General features: G+C 50.3%; 1 protein-coding gene across 5 annotated transcripts in view; it reads left to right on the plus strand.

Annotated features, from left to right (window-relative positions):
* The window catches only part of AGAP1 (ArfGAP with GTPase domain, ankyrin repeat and PH domain 1), a 575,037-nt gene that overhangs the window by 211,622 nt on the left and 347,039 nt on the right, over positions 1-16,376 (plus strand). For all 5 annotated transcript variants that reach the window (XM_043877472.1, XM_043877473.1, XM_043877471.1 and 2 more), the window contains exons 4-5: positions 10,317-10,402; positions 14,001-14,142. In XM_043877472.1, coding sequence (XP_043733407.1) covers positions 10,317-10,402; positions 14,001-14,142 — 228 coding nt within the window. The remainder of the gene's footprint in view (positions 1-10,316; positions 10,403-14,000; positions 14,143-16,376) is intronic.

Consider the following 16,376-nt stretch of genomic DNA (forward strand, 5'->3'; position numbering starts at 1 on the left):
TCCTTTTTCTCCTCCTAGCCTTGACAGTCAGAAATCCTGGGGACTTCCCTAGCTGTCCAGTGGTTGACTCCACGCTTCCAATTCCAGGGGTGTGGGTTACATTCCTGGTCGAGAACTAAGATCCCACAAACTGTGCAATGTGGCCAAGAAAATATATATTAAAAAAAAAATACTGTCTTGTTCACTGTGTTCCCGGCATCACTTGCTGAGGTGGAAGTCCCCAGCTAAGGTTAGGAACACACCACGTGTGTGTTAATTGCTCAGTCTGACTCTTTGTGGCCCCACGGGCTGTAGCCCACCAGGCTTCTCTATCAGCCTCCACTCTCAGGACAGCAGAGTGTGTGTCTGTCCCGAGAGCCAAGCTTAATGGCTCAGCTGCCAGATTCAGGGGCCTCAGTAAGACCTCTGGTCACCCCAAGTCTCCTGAGGTTTGGACCGTGCAGGCTGCCTGTCCATTTTGGAATAGCCGCTGAGTTATTGGGAGAAGCACCCAGTTCGTGGAAGGATAGTGTTTGAACTTTGGGGGTAGGGGGCGGGCTCTAGCTTCCCAAGACAGTTTTGCAGGAGAGTCCCAGCATGTGGAGCCAGGGCAGCCTAAGTGGGTCTGGGGCCCCGAGCCCAAGGGAACAGGCTACATGCCCAGGCGTTGGCATCACACCTAGAGCGTGAGCTGAGGACGGCAGAGTCCAGGTTGTCTGTGCAGCGAGTGTCCCCTTTCCACCGTAGAGCGCTTGGACACCGTCACAAGAAAAAGAATGCTTTGGGCTCTGGGACCTGCCTGCCTTCTGGGGTTACTGATGCTGCAGGGCGTGGTTTACTCTCTGCAGTATCTGAGATTCTGCAGCCATGATTACAGAGACATGTTTTGTTGTGATCATGCTATCTTACAGCAGTTTTAGTGGGGTTTTTGCAGATGGTTGTTTTGTCATTGTTGTTCAGTCTCTAGTTGTTTCCAACTCTTTGCAACCCCATGGACTGTAGCCCACCAGGCTCCTCTGTCCATGGAATTCTGCAGGTAAGAATACTGGAGTGGGTTGCCATGCCCTCCTCCAGGGGCTCTTCTTGAGCCAGGGATGGAACCCGAGTCTCCTGCACTGGCAGGCGGATTCTTCACCATTGAGCTACCAGGGAAGCCCCCCACCTTTTTTTTTTCCTCCCGCAGAGGAAAAGCTAATAAAATGTAATGAAGGTGGAATTGGGTCTATCCTTAGTAGATGACGATCAGCCAGCTGACTCCTGCCCAGGACTTCCGTATTTACTGTGGTCTTGAAAAGGTGGTGTTTGAAGGGGAGAGCTCTTAACGGGTTTCACATGTTAAGCTGCCAATTTACGTTTTCCTCAAAGCTCTTGAAGTTAAGATGTAAGGAAGTTCAGTATAACTATTGAGCAACAAGCCACTTCCTTAAACATTAATTTCCGATTTCTTTTTGAGCAGCAGTACCACTTTTACGAAATGCTTTAAGTAGCCCTCTGATACCTTGCGCTGTTCCATTAATAAAACTTGTACAAGTTCTAGTTTATAAATTTGATTCACTGCTTGTCAGGGATGGCAATGAAGCTGTTTTTATAAACACAAAATAGGGCTTTAGGGTCTCCTGTTTCCGTTTTACATCTGCCTTTTCATCCAGTTAATTTTGGCTTGTATGTACTTGATGTCAAGAAAACCTGAACTACACAAGTGACACTTCAAAGATATATTCACTTCATCTGCCATTTCAAGGTTACTCTTCCATGACGTAGATCCAGAAGTGCTGAAGCAGTAGGAACAGTGAGATTCTTGGAATTCCAGGTTGAATTAATAAAAATCAGCCAGCCTCATTCCCTAAAGCTGTTCAGGCAGGGCCCCCATGGACCATGGTGCTCACTAAAGGCACAGTGACATCCCCAGGAGTCAGCTGGTAACTATTTGATTGTTGCTGCTTAACTGACTTGCATCTCACAAAAAACGCACTGCATATGTACCCGGCTTGTCCCTCCCAAGAAGATGGGACATGTCCCAAAGCAGGTTGCTGGTTTTTAGAAGGCTGGGGTGATGGTGCAACCCTCCCCACACCCCAGAAGTGGGTTCTGCCTTTGCAGAGAGGTTACCTGATGCAGCCAGCGCCACTATCTTGGTCTGTGGGTTGCAGTGTAACATGCTTGGTCAGTGCAAGTTGCTTGTTACTGTCACAGGTTCAGAACCAGTTGTACATATCTTTAAAAATACTACACTGACCATTTTCCAACCCCCTACAGAGGCTCTGGAGAATGTTCCTGGGGGTACACCTTGAACCCCACTGCAGGATAAGAGCCCCCACCTTGACTGGCGTGACAGCTCTTCAGCAGGGCCTCCGAGGCTCCATCCTGAGAGAGTCTCTGTCGTCTTCTCCTGGAAGATCGAATGCTCTTTTGATCTGCAGGTTCGTGTCTTCCTGCATTTCAGGACAGTCCCTCTGTCCTTCACCCCCGAGTTCTCTAGTTGGGCATTTGTTGTCAGAGGTAGCACTTCTCCTTTCCTTAGTTTCCTTTGTCTTCCTGTCAGTTAACTTCCTGCTTTTCGTCTCCTTCATGGAGTTTATTTCCTGCCGTTCCTCCTTGTCAGAATTTCAGCTTGGAGGAGTGTTTTCTTCTCTCCCTTACTTCTCCACATTTTATTCATTTGTTCCAAAATGCCGGTTTGGTCCTACGTTCTAGAGGCTTCCATCTCTTCTCACGCTGTTTCAGATTCTTCTCCTGGAGCTCTTGTCTTGTTAAGCTGCCTGTTAATAAGTGGCATCAGGGAGGGAAGCGACTGGAAGGGATTTCCTTCTGCTTTTTGAGTTTTATTTTCTCTTCCATCTGCCCTTTGGGTTTTGCAGGCTCCTTTGCAACTCTCCCCCACTGACCCTGTAAAAAATTTTTTTGGCCATGCCACGCAGCTTGCAGGATCTCGGTTGCCTGAGCAAGGATTGTACCCTGGCCACAGCAGTTGAAAGCCCACAATCCTAACCTCTAGGCCATCAGGAAACTCCCACAGTCCCCTGCCCGTTTTTTCCTCCTTTTCTTCCTTTTCCTGAGATCGGCAGGGTCCCGACGGCAGTCCAGTGCAAGGACGCATGCGCTTCTCAGGCGGTTCACGCTGGCTGCGGCCGCCTGAGGGCTTCGTAGCTAGGAATCGTCCCCGGTGTGGTCCGGGAAGCTCCCCCACCGGCATCAGGTTTCCTGGGGAAACAGGACACAGGCTAGAGGAGACCTCTCTGGACCAGAGGGCTGGCCCACTCTGTCCGCTCCCGTTTCCCCGGACCTCCGAAATCCACCCCCTACCCCCTGCCCCCTGCCGGGAAGTGCTGGACACGGGGCTGAGGCTGGGTGCTCCCTTCCCTGAGAATCTCAGTATAACATGAGTCCCTTTGTTCTCTGAGGGCGTCCCCTCCAGACCAAGGTGAGCTGCTGTTACAGGCGGCCACTGCTCTCCAGGAACCTGCTGGGCACCCGCCGCCGAGGCGGGTGGGAAGGTGTGGGTGCTGTTCCTCCTGGGGCCCCTCCATGCCGTCTGGGTGTTGCAGGCACTTTGCTCATCTCGGAGCCTCCCCGCGGTCGGGCCGGGACAGGAAGACCCTTCTGCTCCCGGCATAGCATCCCTCCTCCCTCGGGGACCAGGAGCCCCTCCCCACCCGGCTCTGCGGTCCTGCTTGCGGGTTGCTCTCCTGTTGTGTGCCGGCTTCTCGTTGCCGAGGCTTCTCATTGCAGAGCATGGGCTCTCGGGTGAGCAGGCTTCAGTGTTTGCGGCTCAAGAGCTTAGTTGCTTTGCGGCATGTGGGATCTTCTGGGACCAGGGATGGAACCCGTGTCTACCGCATTAGCAGGCGGATTCTTAACCACTGGACCACCAAGGAAGTCTCCTCCTTTTTACCCACCGCCCCCCCACCCCCGCCCCCCGCTCCCCGCTCCTTTTTATTCTTAAGGCCAGTGATTTCAAGGTTGCTTATGTGACGCTTTGCATCTTTTCTTGATCGATGGTGAATTTTTTTTCCTGGTTTTTCACTACCTCAACCCCCCTCCCCTCGCCCACCTCTTTTATTGGAAATGGGAGAAAGGAAAATTCCGTTACAGCAAAATTTGAATTTTTCTTCTTACCCTGGAACTTTGACTTCTTTCCTGATCTTTCGTCTTTGCTGTACTCAGGTCTAGATGGAATGAAGTTGTTGAAGAAGACCATAGCCTTTGTGTTAAATTCCATTTCACCTTAAGTCATAACTGCCAGCGTTTCACCTGTGAACTAACTTACCAATCACCATACATTAATTGAATCCTTACTCTTAGTACATTTTTATAGTCGTCCTCCCCACCTCGATTTTTTTAAAAACAATGTAAGTTTTTTTTAAAAAATTGGCAGAGGAAATGAAGTCTGATTTGGTTAAATTTTGTAATCGAATATGTTACCAATAAAACTTCTTTCCCAGTGTAAATATATGATCCAAAATTCTTTTAAAAGTCATGATACAAAACTTCCCCAAAATCTCAGCGATAGGTAGTGGGCTTCAGTATTTTTATCAAAGAGCGAAATGCATTTTAAGAAATTTTTGGCACATGATTAAATTTTTTATGTTCTCCCAGGGAGAAATGAAAAGATTCATTGTTGTCTCCAGTGTATTCCTCTCATCTTACCAGTCCTAAATAATTAGGAGATGACCCCCTTCGCAGATATTCTATTATATTACTAGGCTAAGTAAGAAGAATGTTTTGGGCAGATGTCAGAAACAACAAGAATCTCGAAACTGTCCCTCTAGGAAAATCAGGTGCTCCTGACCTGGAGCCCCGGAGAGGGTGTCAGGACTGAAGGCCAGTACTTAGCAACTGAACAACAGCAAGGATCAGCCTCTGCAGGGGGCTGTGTTAATTTCTTCCTGTCTGCGGTTATTCACAGGTGGACCTGGTCAGGATGTTTCCTGTGAGCTAAACACAGGTATTTTTGCTTAATGCTCATTACCTGGGAGGCAGGGTTCCCAGAGATGGGCCGTTATGTATCATTTAGTCTTTGAGGCAGTATCCCTTTCGTGATAAACTTGTAACAGAATACAAAGGTGTTTTCCCTATCACAAAAAGTGTTCGCAGGTCTGTTTCTTTTTAGTCTCCTAAGCACTAAGTCTCCTAAGGGTTCCCAGGTGGCGCTAATGGTAAAGAACCTGCCTGCCAATGCAGGAGACAGAAGAAGGTTCCATCCCTGGGTCGGGAAGATCCCCCGGAGGAGGGCATGGCAACCCACACCAGTATTCTTGCCTGGAGAATCCCCAGGGACAGAGGGAGCCTGGTGGGCTCCAGTCCATGGGGTCGCAAAGTCAGACACTAAGTGACTTAGCCAGCAGGCACAGGGCAGACTATCATTTGCAGCTGAAGACAGCTCCCTTCCATGGTGGTGAGTGGATCGACGAAGAGACACACCCCACCACCTGCATCCTTGGTGTTGCCCTGTGGGTGTAGGGAGTTACATGAAGGCTTCCAGGCTCTTTTGCAGATAGTGTGTGCCATGAACTGTCTCAGCAGAAGTCCACACAGAGAGAGAAGACGTGAGAACCAGGCGGCGTGCGTGGGTTTGGGTCTCTCCCCATCCTGTCTGGGGGGCGGGGGGGCAGATTGGTCAGTGTCTGAACATCCACCCAGTTAGATGTGGGTGTTCCTGGTGGTATTTGCACCATAAGATGCTGTGAGGAGGATGAGATGAAATGGGAAGAGAAGTGCTTTGTAAACTATAAAGTATAAGGCTTGCTGTTTCTTGGAGACCTGTTAATGATATGTTAATAATTTTTAGTCCAATTAGCCAAAAGAATAGAAATGTCAAACATCTGTTGGGAGTGTTTACTGCCAACAAAACTTTTTTTTTTTTTTTTTTTGGTAACAGGAAAATTCGGTTTTCTTTTTTCCCTTGTTAAAGCAGAAATGCCAACCCAAGTGAGACGGTTATACCTCTCTTGATGTGGACCACCCCTATATTTAACAAGATTCCATTGTAGATCCATCCTGCTTAGCTCAAGTTTAAAGAGTAGAGGGAACTCAGCTGTTTTGACCTATATCAGCATCCCAGATTCAAAACTGGTTCCCCCAGCGTGAGACCAGGATGCAGGAGTAACCTTGAAATCTTGAGAGTAATTGGTCACCAGTGGATTATACCCCGCAGATGGGGATGGCAACCCACACCAGAATTCTTGCCTGGAAAATCCCATGGACAGAGGAGCTTTGTGGGCTCCAAAGAGTCCAAAAGGTCACAGAGTCGGACACGACTGACTGGCTAAGCACAGCACAGTGGATTGTAACAGACTCCTTTAAGTCTTTTTTTAAGATATTAAAAAAAAAAAAAAGATCTTTTCTCTCCGGTAAGTTTTTCGTAACACATCCATGTCAGCATCCCTGCTTCTTGGTACATTCAGGTCTACCTTTTACCTTGACCCGCCTAAGAATTCAAGCTCAAGGGCAGCAGAGGCTCCCAGGGCAGTTTTCTGGGTGGAAATTGAGAACTAACCGTTGAATGAACCTGAAATTTAAAAAATTACACGTGGGGCTTCCCAGGTGGCTCAGTGGTAAATTACCCACCTGCCAATGCAGGAGATGCAGGTTAGATCCCTGGGTTGGGAAAATTCCCCTGGAGGAGGAAATGGTCAACCCGCTCCAGTATTCTTGCCCCGAGTATCCCATGGACAGAGGTGCCTGGGAAGGCTACAGTCCATGGGGTTGCAGGAGAGTTGAACACAACTGAGCAAGCACAGGCATGAGGTTGAACTTAGGCAGGAAGAACGTCCCCTTTCTGTGTGCCCGTGAGATGCACGCGATCTTGGTGCTCAGTGAAACTCAAGAAAACCAAAGCGCAGAGACGAACTTGATTCTGCTCGCCCATCTGTACCTGTGTGAGCGTGGTGCTGTCTGCCTCTGCTGGTCACAAGCCATCTTTGGAAGGAATCGACCAAAGTGCAGGAGGGCTCTCTGTTTTCCCTTCTCATGGAGTTGTCACCACAGGTACAGAGAGCCCTGCCTTCCCCGGGGACTCGGTGGGTAAACAGCGGTGCAGGGGACCCTGCACACCTGTGGGCAGGTGGGCTGAGCCAAGTGCCTTTCGGGCTCCCAATACGGGGGTCAGGTTTGGGCGCACTTTCTGAAAATAAGATGATCCCTTGGGAGATTTAAGGTTATGTAATAGTATTTGGCAGTCAGAGAAGGCTGACAGTTGTTCATGTAACAAGTTTATAGGGTGGGGCCGTGGTTGCAAAGTTGGGTCAAACAGACCCGCAGGGAGATATAGCCATTTCTCTGTGTAGATAGTTCTGTATCCACAGATTCAGTCAACCATGGATCCGAAACATGTGGGGGGAAAAAAAAATTACAGGAAGTTTTCAAAAAGCAAAACTTTAATTCGTCTCATGCTGGCAACTATTTACATAGCATTTATGTTGTACTTAAAGCTCTTTACATGGTATTTACACTGTATTACATATTATAAGTAATCTGTAGATGACTTAAAGTATACAAGAGGATGTGCGTAGGTAATGTGAAAATTCTTCACCATTTTATGTAGGGGATTTTGGAAGCAGCCCCCTGTGGATTCCGAGGGATGACTTTATTGGAAATCAGATTAGAAAACAGGCATTTATAAATCTACATTAAACATGAAATTGGACGTAGAGTTTGGTGGTGTGCTCTAACATTACAGTAGGAAGAGATCCAATGGCTAGGATCAGATGGTGGGTTTGAATTTCACAAAACAAGGGCAATGGCCCCTGATGAGTGTAAACCAGCTTGCTGCCACCCACGCCTTCATCCCAAGGCCTTTTCCCTTTGTGTCTCTAAAGTAAACTATAGAAAATGGCTTTTAAAGTCTTCTTTTATTTACCTGCTGGGCTTGTTTCTGCAGTACTCAGTGATCTGTGTTCCCATTGAGCCTGACAGTCTACCAGCAGTAGGAGCTTACTGTTTACATATAACCTTATTAATCATATTCTTTCTTGCAATCTGGGTGCTTAAACACCTGGCTGATTCTTACCTAATTATCAAACCTTTGGGTTCATGGCAAATGCATTTGAGTGTTTCATTTGTTTCCTGATGTACATACAACCCCAGAAAACACACACAAGTCCACTGCAAGTGTCTAATATTTGCAATTGTGAAATATTTAAGAGACATACTAACTACATGTTTTAGAGGAGAATAATATATAGTGATTTTTAGAATGGGAAGTGTCCTTAGGGATGGAGAAGACAATCACCCCGCCCTTTTAGATCTGATGCAAATTAGATCCAGAGGCCTTTGCTTGTGGTTACAGAGGAGCAGAAAGAACTCTGAGCAAACCTTGCTTAACGTTAATATTGTGATCTACTCATCTGGACACATACTTGTAAAGGTAACTCTACAAAAACATATCAAAGAAGGTGAATGAAACAGGAGATGTGAAATCCATCGAGTGCTTACCCTGTAAGACAGAGGGCGCAGAGACCAGGGGAGGGGCAGGGCCAACAGCAGGCGTCACTCCTGGGGAGCCGGGTGCTAGCTCCCCAGGGAAGTGGGGGTGGCGGCTGGCAGCAGAGGGGTGCTGGTCCTGCGGGAACTCCCCCTCCTGCCTTAGAGACCCCGCAGATCGGTGAGGAATTGGCCACGGGAGCCCAGCATGCCTGGGGCGGCTGGGCGGCCTCGTGGAGGTGGAACCTGTGTTCACGAGGCAGCGGCCGGCCTCCGCGTGTGCTAAGATGCCAGGGGTCACGGCGCCTTCTGTTTGCAGAGCTGCGGGGGCGCAGGGACCCCACTGTGGGTCCACCCAGAGCCGGAAGCGCACGCGCAGGCCTCTGGTCCAGTGCGCACGCGCTGTCACAGCGCCATCACCTGTGTGTCCTTCCAGCGCTTCTCCACGGAGTGCGCCTTCTTTTTTTTTTCCGTACCAACAGTGAGGGGGACCAAAATGAGGGTTTATCCGTCTTCATGCTGGAAGGCTTTCTTCGGTGTTTGAGTTTTGCCGTGTAAGCAAGCGCGTCTTGCCCGTTACAGGGGGGCCCGAGTCGGCGTGGCTGTGCGTGCGTACGTGCGTGCTCACTTACCCCGTGTGTGTGTGCGTGCTCACTTACCCCTGTGACCTCCCATCCAGCCCCCCACCCCAGCCTCACGGGGCCTCAGCCCACCTGCAGGCCTCCGATCCTTCTTCCGGGTGGCCCAAACCCCGGAACTCTGGGAGGGAAGGCCGGCATGGTCCAGGGGTCACTGTGGCGCCGAACTAGATGTGACTCGGGCTAGCAAGGAACTCGACCCACAGCCTCTGGGGCCGGAGGGGATGTTCTGGCAGCGTGGTTCTCGGGAGGCGTCCAGTTGCTGGGAGTTTTCAGTTCGCTGGTATTTCTGGAAGGCCCCTGTGGCCGGGGAGTTGAAATGAGCCGCGTTCCTCTCTTTGAGACCGCGAATTCCCAAGCCCGGGGATAGGGCTGACCGGGGTGGGCGCAGCGCGCAGAAGGTGGAGAGGTGGTCTGGCTCTGGGGTGGCAGAGGAGCCCAGCGGTGTGTGTATTTCCCGCTGTCCAGAGGAAGGGCTGGCAGTCCGACCCCGGACGCCGAGGGGAGGTGCTGGAGGGGTCAGCGCCTGCCCCGTCCACGTGGCCGTCCCCCGCCCCCGCCGGCGTTCCGGAGGGGGCCCGGGGCTCCCCGCTCCTAACCCAGCGTGGTCTCTAACGCTGTCTGTCGCCAGCTGCCCCCCTCTGTCTCGCGCAGGTGTCGTCCGTAGTTTCTGTCTAACCGTGTGTGGTAGCAGCCCGTCCCCTTGTGCCCTGTGAACCCGGACACGCCATCCCCATGCTGTTCTGTGTGTGCGTTTCAAGAACTGGGTTTCCCTTGAGGAGAATACAGAGACTCTCAGCCCTGGGATTCGCCCACGTGGTGGAGACCAGGCCGCCCCCCTCCCTGTTCACAGCACATGAAAATTTGGTTTCGGTCTCCTGAACCCAAGGAGAGAATGCTGAATTTCGGTGCTCTCCGTTTCTGGACTCCGTGTCAGCAGGGTTCCCAGGGCGGGAGAGACATCCCGAACCCACACACAAAGCCCGCAGGAGCACTCCCCCTCCTGAGCCACCAGCGATCCTGGCCTTGCGTGGAGCCTGCGTGCTCTGCCCCCAGACGATCCTGGTTAAAGATGGCTATTGGAATCTGGAGTGGCAGTAGTCCTTGCAAAGCCCACTGGCTGCTGGAGACAGATCTGAAGCTACTCCTAAAACACTCAGCGCTGCATCCAGGGCCGCAGTCTAGGGTGTATTTTCCCACAAGCGAAGCCCACGTCTGTTCGCCCTCCCCACGCTCTGTCTTTCCTGGGTAACAAGGTGTTTTGTGTGTGTGTGGCAGGTGGCAGATTCAAGAAAGAGATTGTCGTCGACGGACAAAGCTATCTGCTGCTGATCCGAGATGAAGGCGGCCCCCCGGAGGCCCAGGTGAGTACAGCGCGCACACCGGGACCAGCGTGCTCCTCTGGCTCCTCCTTGAGGTTCTGACTCCACAGGTGTGCGCAGAAGAGCTGAGAGAGAGGCCCCTGAAGATGTTTCCTGTGACTGAGGCTTTTCAGTTCAGTTCAGTCACTCAGTCGTGTCCGACTCTGCAACCCCATGGACCGCAGCACACCAGGCCTCCCTGTCCATCACCAACTCCCGGAGTTTACTCAAACTCATGTCCATTGAGTTGGTGATGCCATCCAGCCATCTCATCCTTTGTCATCCCCTTCTCCTCCTGCCTTCAATCTTTCCCAGCATCAGGGTCTTTTCCAATGAGTCAGCTCTTCACATCAGCTGACCAAAGTGTTGGAGTTTCAGCTTCAACATCAGTCCTTCCAATGAATAGTCAGGACTGATCTCTTTTAGGATAGACTGGTTGGATCTCCTTGCAGTCCAAGGGACTCTCAAGAGTCTTCTCCAACGCCATAGTTCTAAAGCATCAATTCTTTGGCGCTCAGCTTTCTTTATAGTCCAACTCTCACATCCATACATGAGTACTGGAAAAACCATAGCCTTGACTAGATGGACCTTTGTTGGCAGAGTAATGTCTCTGCACTTTTAATATGCTGTCTAGTTTTGGGGAGAGGCTAATCCTGTTTTCCTGCAGACAGAAACCTGGAGGGGCAGTTTGGTCTGTGTGGCTGATTTTCCTTTTGTGTTTCTAAGAAGGAAGGAAGAGCAGATTTTGCACTTATTTGTCAACTCAGTGGCATTGGCATCTGGAAGTTTCTATAGCTTCCCACCCTTTTCTTATAAGTGTTTCATCTCAAGAGCATGCTAAGTCACTGCAGTCGTGTCTGACCCTTTGTGACCCCCATGGACAGTAGCCCGCCAGGCTCCTCTGTCCAAGGGATTCTCCAGGCAAGAATACTGGAGTGAGTGGGTTGCCATTTCCTCTGGAGCAGTGCAGTCACTTAGAAACCTGGGTGGAATTTGGAAATCTGAACACCACCACCAGGCTGCCCACCAGGCTTCACAGCCCAGGTCATTCTCCACTGAAAACCAGAGGCTGCAGCCTGCTGTGACCTCTTTGAGAGTTCCTTGAAAAATGGACATTGTGGAGAAAAAAAAAAAAACACCAGCCTGAGTGTGAAAAATTTCTTTGGTTTACTCACTCCCTAGTTTATGACATTATTTTTATGATAATTTACCAGCTAAACACTTTAAAGGAGCTAAGGGCTGGTAATAGTCAAGACTGATTAATGCAAACTTAGCACTAAAAACATCCCTGGTGTTGTTTCTTGAACTTACCCGTCTGTGACAGTGCACTTAAATTGAGTGGTTTAAGTGAACGATGTTGAATATGGGGGTGGTTAAAGTTCTGGCAGTCCATACGCTGAGGGGTGTGTGGCTCGACAGAAAAATGGTGCGGAGTTACCACGTTCCGGTGAGTCTAAAGTGTCACTGATTATAAGCTTTGCCAGTATTTAAAAGAAAAATACTGTCGAGTCCTGAAACAAAGCAGGCCTTAAGGTACGTTCTGATCGCAAGGATGTGAAAGTATGGAAATTTCTTTAGCTTTGATGAAACAGCATAGTCAGTGATAGTAATAAGGAGACATTAAAGACCGGTTAAACGTGGAGAAAAGCAGGTTAGGAATCTGGGAGAGCTCATGGTCAGGACATGTCAGTTACTCTGAGCGGGGCAGGGCCCGGCGTCTGACTGTCCTGGAAGGTTTGTGAGGGCAGTTAAGCTCAATGAGTCTGTCTTAGTCGACCTTCGCCCATGGGACATCTGTCCTGCGGTCACGACGGCTCCCTCAGCGGCGCTGGGAACAGGTGAATGAAGCAGTGAAGTGTGGGAGTCACTGGGGGTGATTTTCCGCCATTCCAGCTCATACACGTTTTGGAGTGTGCAGGGGTAATTTCACACTCAGAGAGCACACCTCGGCTCCGACCGTTAAGAGTCTAAGAAGAAAGTTGAGAGATGTGCAGAGATGCATGTTGGAGCTGGTTGAGTGGCTTCAGGGCCGCTGCTGTCCAGGGTCGCTGCCCCGGGATGGACACGGGTGGGTCCACAGGTGCACAGACATGGTGCTTTTTTTCCTGACTCCAGTGGTAGACCAGCGAGCCGGCCGCTCTGGACCAGAGTTAGTCAGTGATGAGACCTGCCCCAAGGGCTCCAGGTCTGCCCTGGAGAGGGAACTCCAGCTCGAGGAATTGGGGGCTCAGAGCACCACCCACCCTGAAGGTTTCATCAGCCGTGATTGCTATTGTTATTGTTGTTTAGTCGTTACCATCTGAACTTCAGGTTTAATTCTGTCCTGTCACAGAAAATCTCCACAGGTAACTGAATCCCCTTCTCATTTATGTGTAGAAGTCAGAGCTTGTGCTTCCCAGGTGGCGCTAGAGGTAAAGGACCCACCTGCCAATGCAGGAGACATAAGCGATGTTGGTTTGATCCCTGGATCAGGAGGATCTCCTGGAGGAGGGCATGGCAACCCACTCCAGTGTTCTTGCCGGGAGAATCCCATGGACAGAGGAGCCTGGAGGGCTGCAGTCCATAGGGCCGCAAAGAGTTGGACAGGACTGAAGCGACTTAGCACACCAGCTTACCCAATGGAAACTTTCCCCGAATGTATCAGAGCTGATGCCTTGACTGTCAGAACTTGTGTCTTAGTTGCAGCTTCTTTTAGAGAAAACACATGGGATGTCCGCCCCCCCCCCCCCCACCATTTTCACTTGGGTCTTTCCTTAAAGAGAAGGGCGTCTGGCTCCAGACGGTGCCTGGTGCCGCGTGTGTGACCCTGGGGAGCTCTGAGTCCCGGGGTGCTTTGCTCACTTGTCTCCAGACTTCCAAGGTGACTGTGGGTATCACATGAGCTAACGTGTGCCTCCGGCTGATTTACCAGAAAGAGGGTCTGATATGAGTTCAGTTGGATGCAGGTAAAACAAGAATAAAATGATAGAAGAGCCGGGCCGCTGTGGGGTTTTCATTTTCTCCCCTTCCTTTTTGCTCATTTCGTTCACTGGTTTGGTTAATGTCTCTGGCAGTGGGTCCTAATTCCCTGGAAGGGTGCCGTAATTCATCCACAGCAGATCTTGACAATACGAAGACCTCTTCTGTTGACAGAGTCATTGGCCTTGGGGGTGGAGGACTTCTGAGCTGTGGTTGCCCAGAGGAGGAGCCCCGTCTCAGGAGTCCCAGCATGGCTTCCTGGGGGGCCTCTGGGGGGATTTTAGGGTGTAGCAGGAAGCTGCAGGGTCACCCCACGTATTGGTCCCCAGGTCGGCTCTGTGTGTGCTGGGTTTGCTTTCCATCGGCTGAGTCGGGACGGGGGTGGACGTTCCCGTGGGGAAGAAGGTCTGGTTTGACTTTGGAGACACGGTGGCCTGGGTGGGAAGCGGGTGCGGGCCCCGGCCCAGGTGTGTTGTGCTAAGGATGAGAAGGGCGTTAGCGATGCTTCAGAAGCGGGTTTCGGTAGGAGCCGGATGCCACGCGTGGCCGCCCCCCGTCCTGTGCTCACGAAGCTGACCCGATGCTGCTCCTTCCCTGTCCCCTCGCTCCTCGCCCCCTGCTCACCTGCCCTCTTTCTCCCCAGTTTGCCATGTGGGTGGACGCCGTCATATTTGTCTTCAGCTTGGAGGACGAGATCAGCTTCCAGACTGTCTACCACTACTACAGCCGCATGGCCAACTACCGCAACACAAGCGAGATCCCGCTGGTCCTGGTGGGGACCCAGGGTGAGTGGCATCCGGGCAGCTGGGCTCACGGGGCTCTGGCCACTGAGCCGTCGGTGGCTTCCTGGCCTGTATTTTCAGAGACGGGGGCGGTTTGCAGACGGTTTAAAGAAGAAATAATTTCCTGCTGAAGTCTTACTTTTTACAGGGAGAATCCCTGAAACAGAAATCAGCCCGTCTCCTCATTTGGTTCAGTGGAGAAATCACTTGGCAACTTCAAAACAAAACACACCGCTACACCCCCAAGGGCTTCAGAAAGAAAGGAAGTCTAATTTCTATATTAGGACATCTTAATTCTCTCTATCATAAAGTAATGTAATTTATAAGCAACCTAAAAAGTTACTTCTGTTAATGTTTGCACCTTTAATACTGATTTTTGATACATTGCTGAGTTTCGTTTATTCTGCTGTATTTCTTAATGTCTTATGATCCAAATCTCATTTTTAGCAGATCCCTCAGAGAGCATAGAATCTTACTGCATGGGTACGTTTTGTTTTTTTTTCCTAGGTCACGTAAAAACTTGATCTCTTAGTAAAGTGACATCACCTAGGACACTCTTTTTTTTTTTTTTTCCTGTAGGCAGGGACGGGAGGGGGCGGAGCCTAGGACACTCTTGATCATAAATTCATTGACTTGCTGGTATCTGCTGGGGACTTAACTAAGGGGTCACAGGGATTGTTTTAGAAAGTCAGATGAAAGTGAAAGTCCCTCAGTCGTGTCCGACTCTTTGCGACCCCATGAACTGTACAGTCCATGGAGTTCTCCAGGCTTAAATACTGGAGTGGGTAACCATTCCCTTCTCCAGGGGATCTTCCAAACCCAGGAATCGAACCCAGGTCTCCCGCATTGCAGGCGGATTCTTTACCAGCTGAGCCACCAGGGAAGTCAGATGAAGGTTAACTTTAAAACTGCCTTGTCAGAAGAATGAGGAACTTAATAATAATCACATCCAAGAAACCCTGGATTTATCCCTTCATTTCTTGGTGCAGGTTCTGTTTTTGTTAATTCCTTTGGAATGAGCACATCCGGTCTGCCCTTGCATGCCCTGATGTGAGACTTCTCCAGATAAGAAACTCTCTGCGTTTGAGCAGCAGGACCAGTTAGCTATATGCAAGGCACCAGGCCTGATGGAACTTAGAGCAGGGTAATCCACGCCTTGGCAGGATAATCCAGGATCATGGAGTGGGGAAGTGTGCTGGGAGAAAAAGAAGTGTGCAATAAACTAAAGGCATCTTCTCAGGGTGCTGGATGTAAAATGTGAGTTGGGGTTTCATGGAGAGGACCTCACCCCAACCCTGCCTCCCCCCTCGAAGCATATATGTCATGATCAGTGGTCTCACAACTGAAGCTTTCAGAGCAGAGGTGGGTTTAGACCAACTTGGGACAACAGTTCAGTTCAGTCCATTCAGTCGCTCAGTCGTGTCCGACACTTTGTGAATCCACGGACGGCAGCACGTGAGGCCTCCCTGTCCATCACCACCTCCCGGAATCTACTCAAACTCATGTCCATTGAGTCAGTGATGCCATCCAACCATCTCATCCTCTGTCGTCCCCTTCTCCTCCCGCCTTCGAGCTTTCCCAGCATCCGGGTCTTTTCCAATGAGTCAGTTCTTTGCATCAGGTGGCCAAAGTATTGGAGTTTCAGCTTCAACATCAGACCTTCCAATGAACACTCAGGACTCATCTCCTTTAGGACGGACTGGTTTGATCTCCTTGCAGTCCAAGGGACTCTCAAAGTCTTCAACACCACAGCTCAAAAGCATCAATTCTGCACTCAGCTGACATGAGAGATTTTTAATGCCCAGCGCGCCCTCTAGTGGTCACTGCGAGACAAGGCGCACCCGCACGAGCCCTTGGTTTGTGTTCGGTCGGATGTGTGCAGAATTGGGTGTTTGACTTCCTAAAGAAAAAATTGTTTTTAACTTTTTATTTTGTATTTGGTTATAGCTGATTAACAGACAGTGTTGTGATACTTTTGGATGTACAGTGAAGGGACTAAAACTTCTTGACATGAAACGTTTTATAGTGGGCAGCTCGTCTAAAATCAGATCTTGCTTTTCCAAGCTGCCTGGAGATGGAGGCAGTTAATTTTCAGCAAGCCACCTCTCCCTGCAGGCCTGCCCAGGGCATTTCTGAGCCAAAGCGCAGTCTGTGTGGGCATCTCCTTACCGGCTCCCTGGGTTCGGGGGTCTGCGCTCAGGACGCAGAATGTCTTTGTGCAGTAGGGTCCCTGGAGT

This window comes from Cervus elaphus, chromosome 20, assembly GCF_910594005.1.
Source record: "Cervus elaphus chromosome 20, mCerEla1.1, whole genome shotgun sequence".
In the NCBI taxonomy this organism is placed as follows: Eukaryota; Metazoa; Chordata; class Mammalia; order Artiodactyla; family Cervidae; genus Cervus; species Cervus elaphus.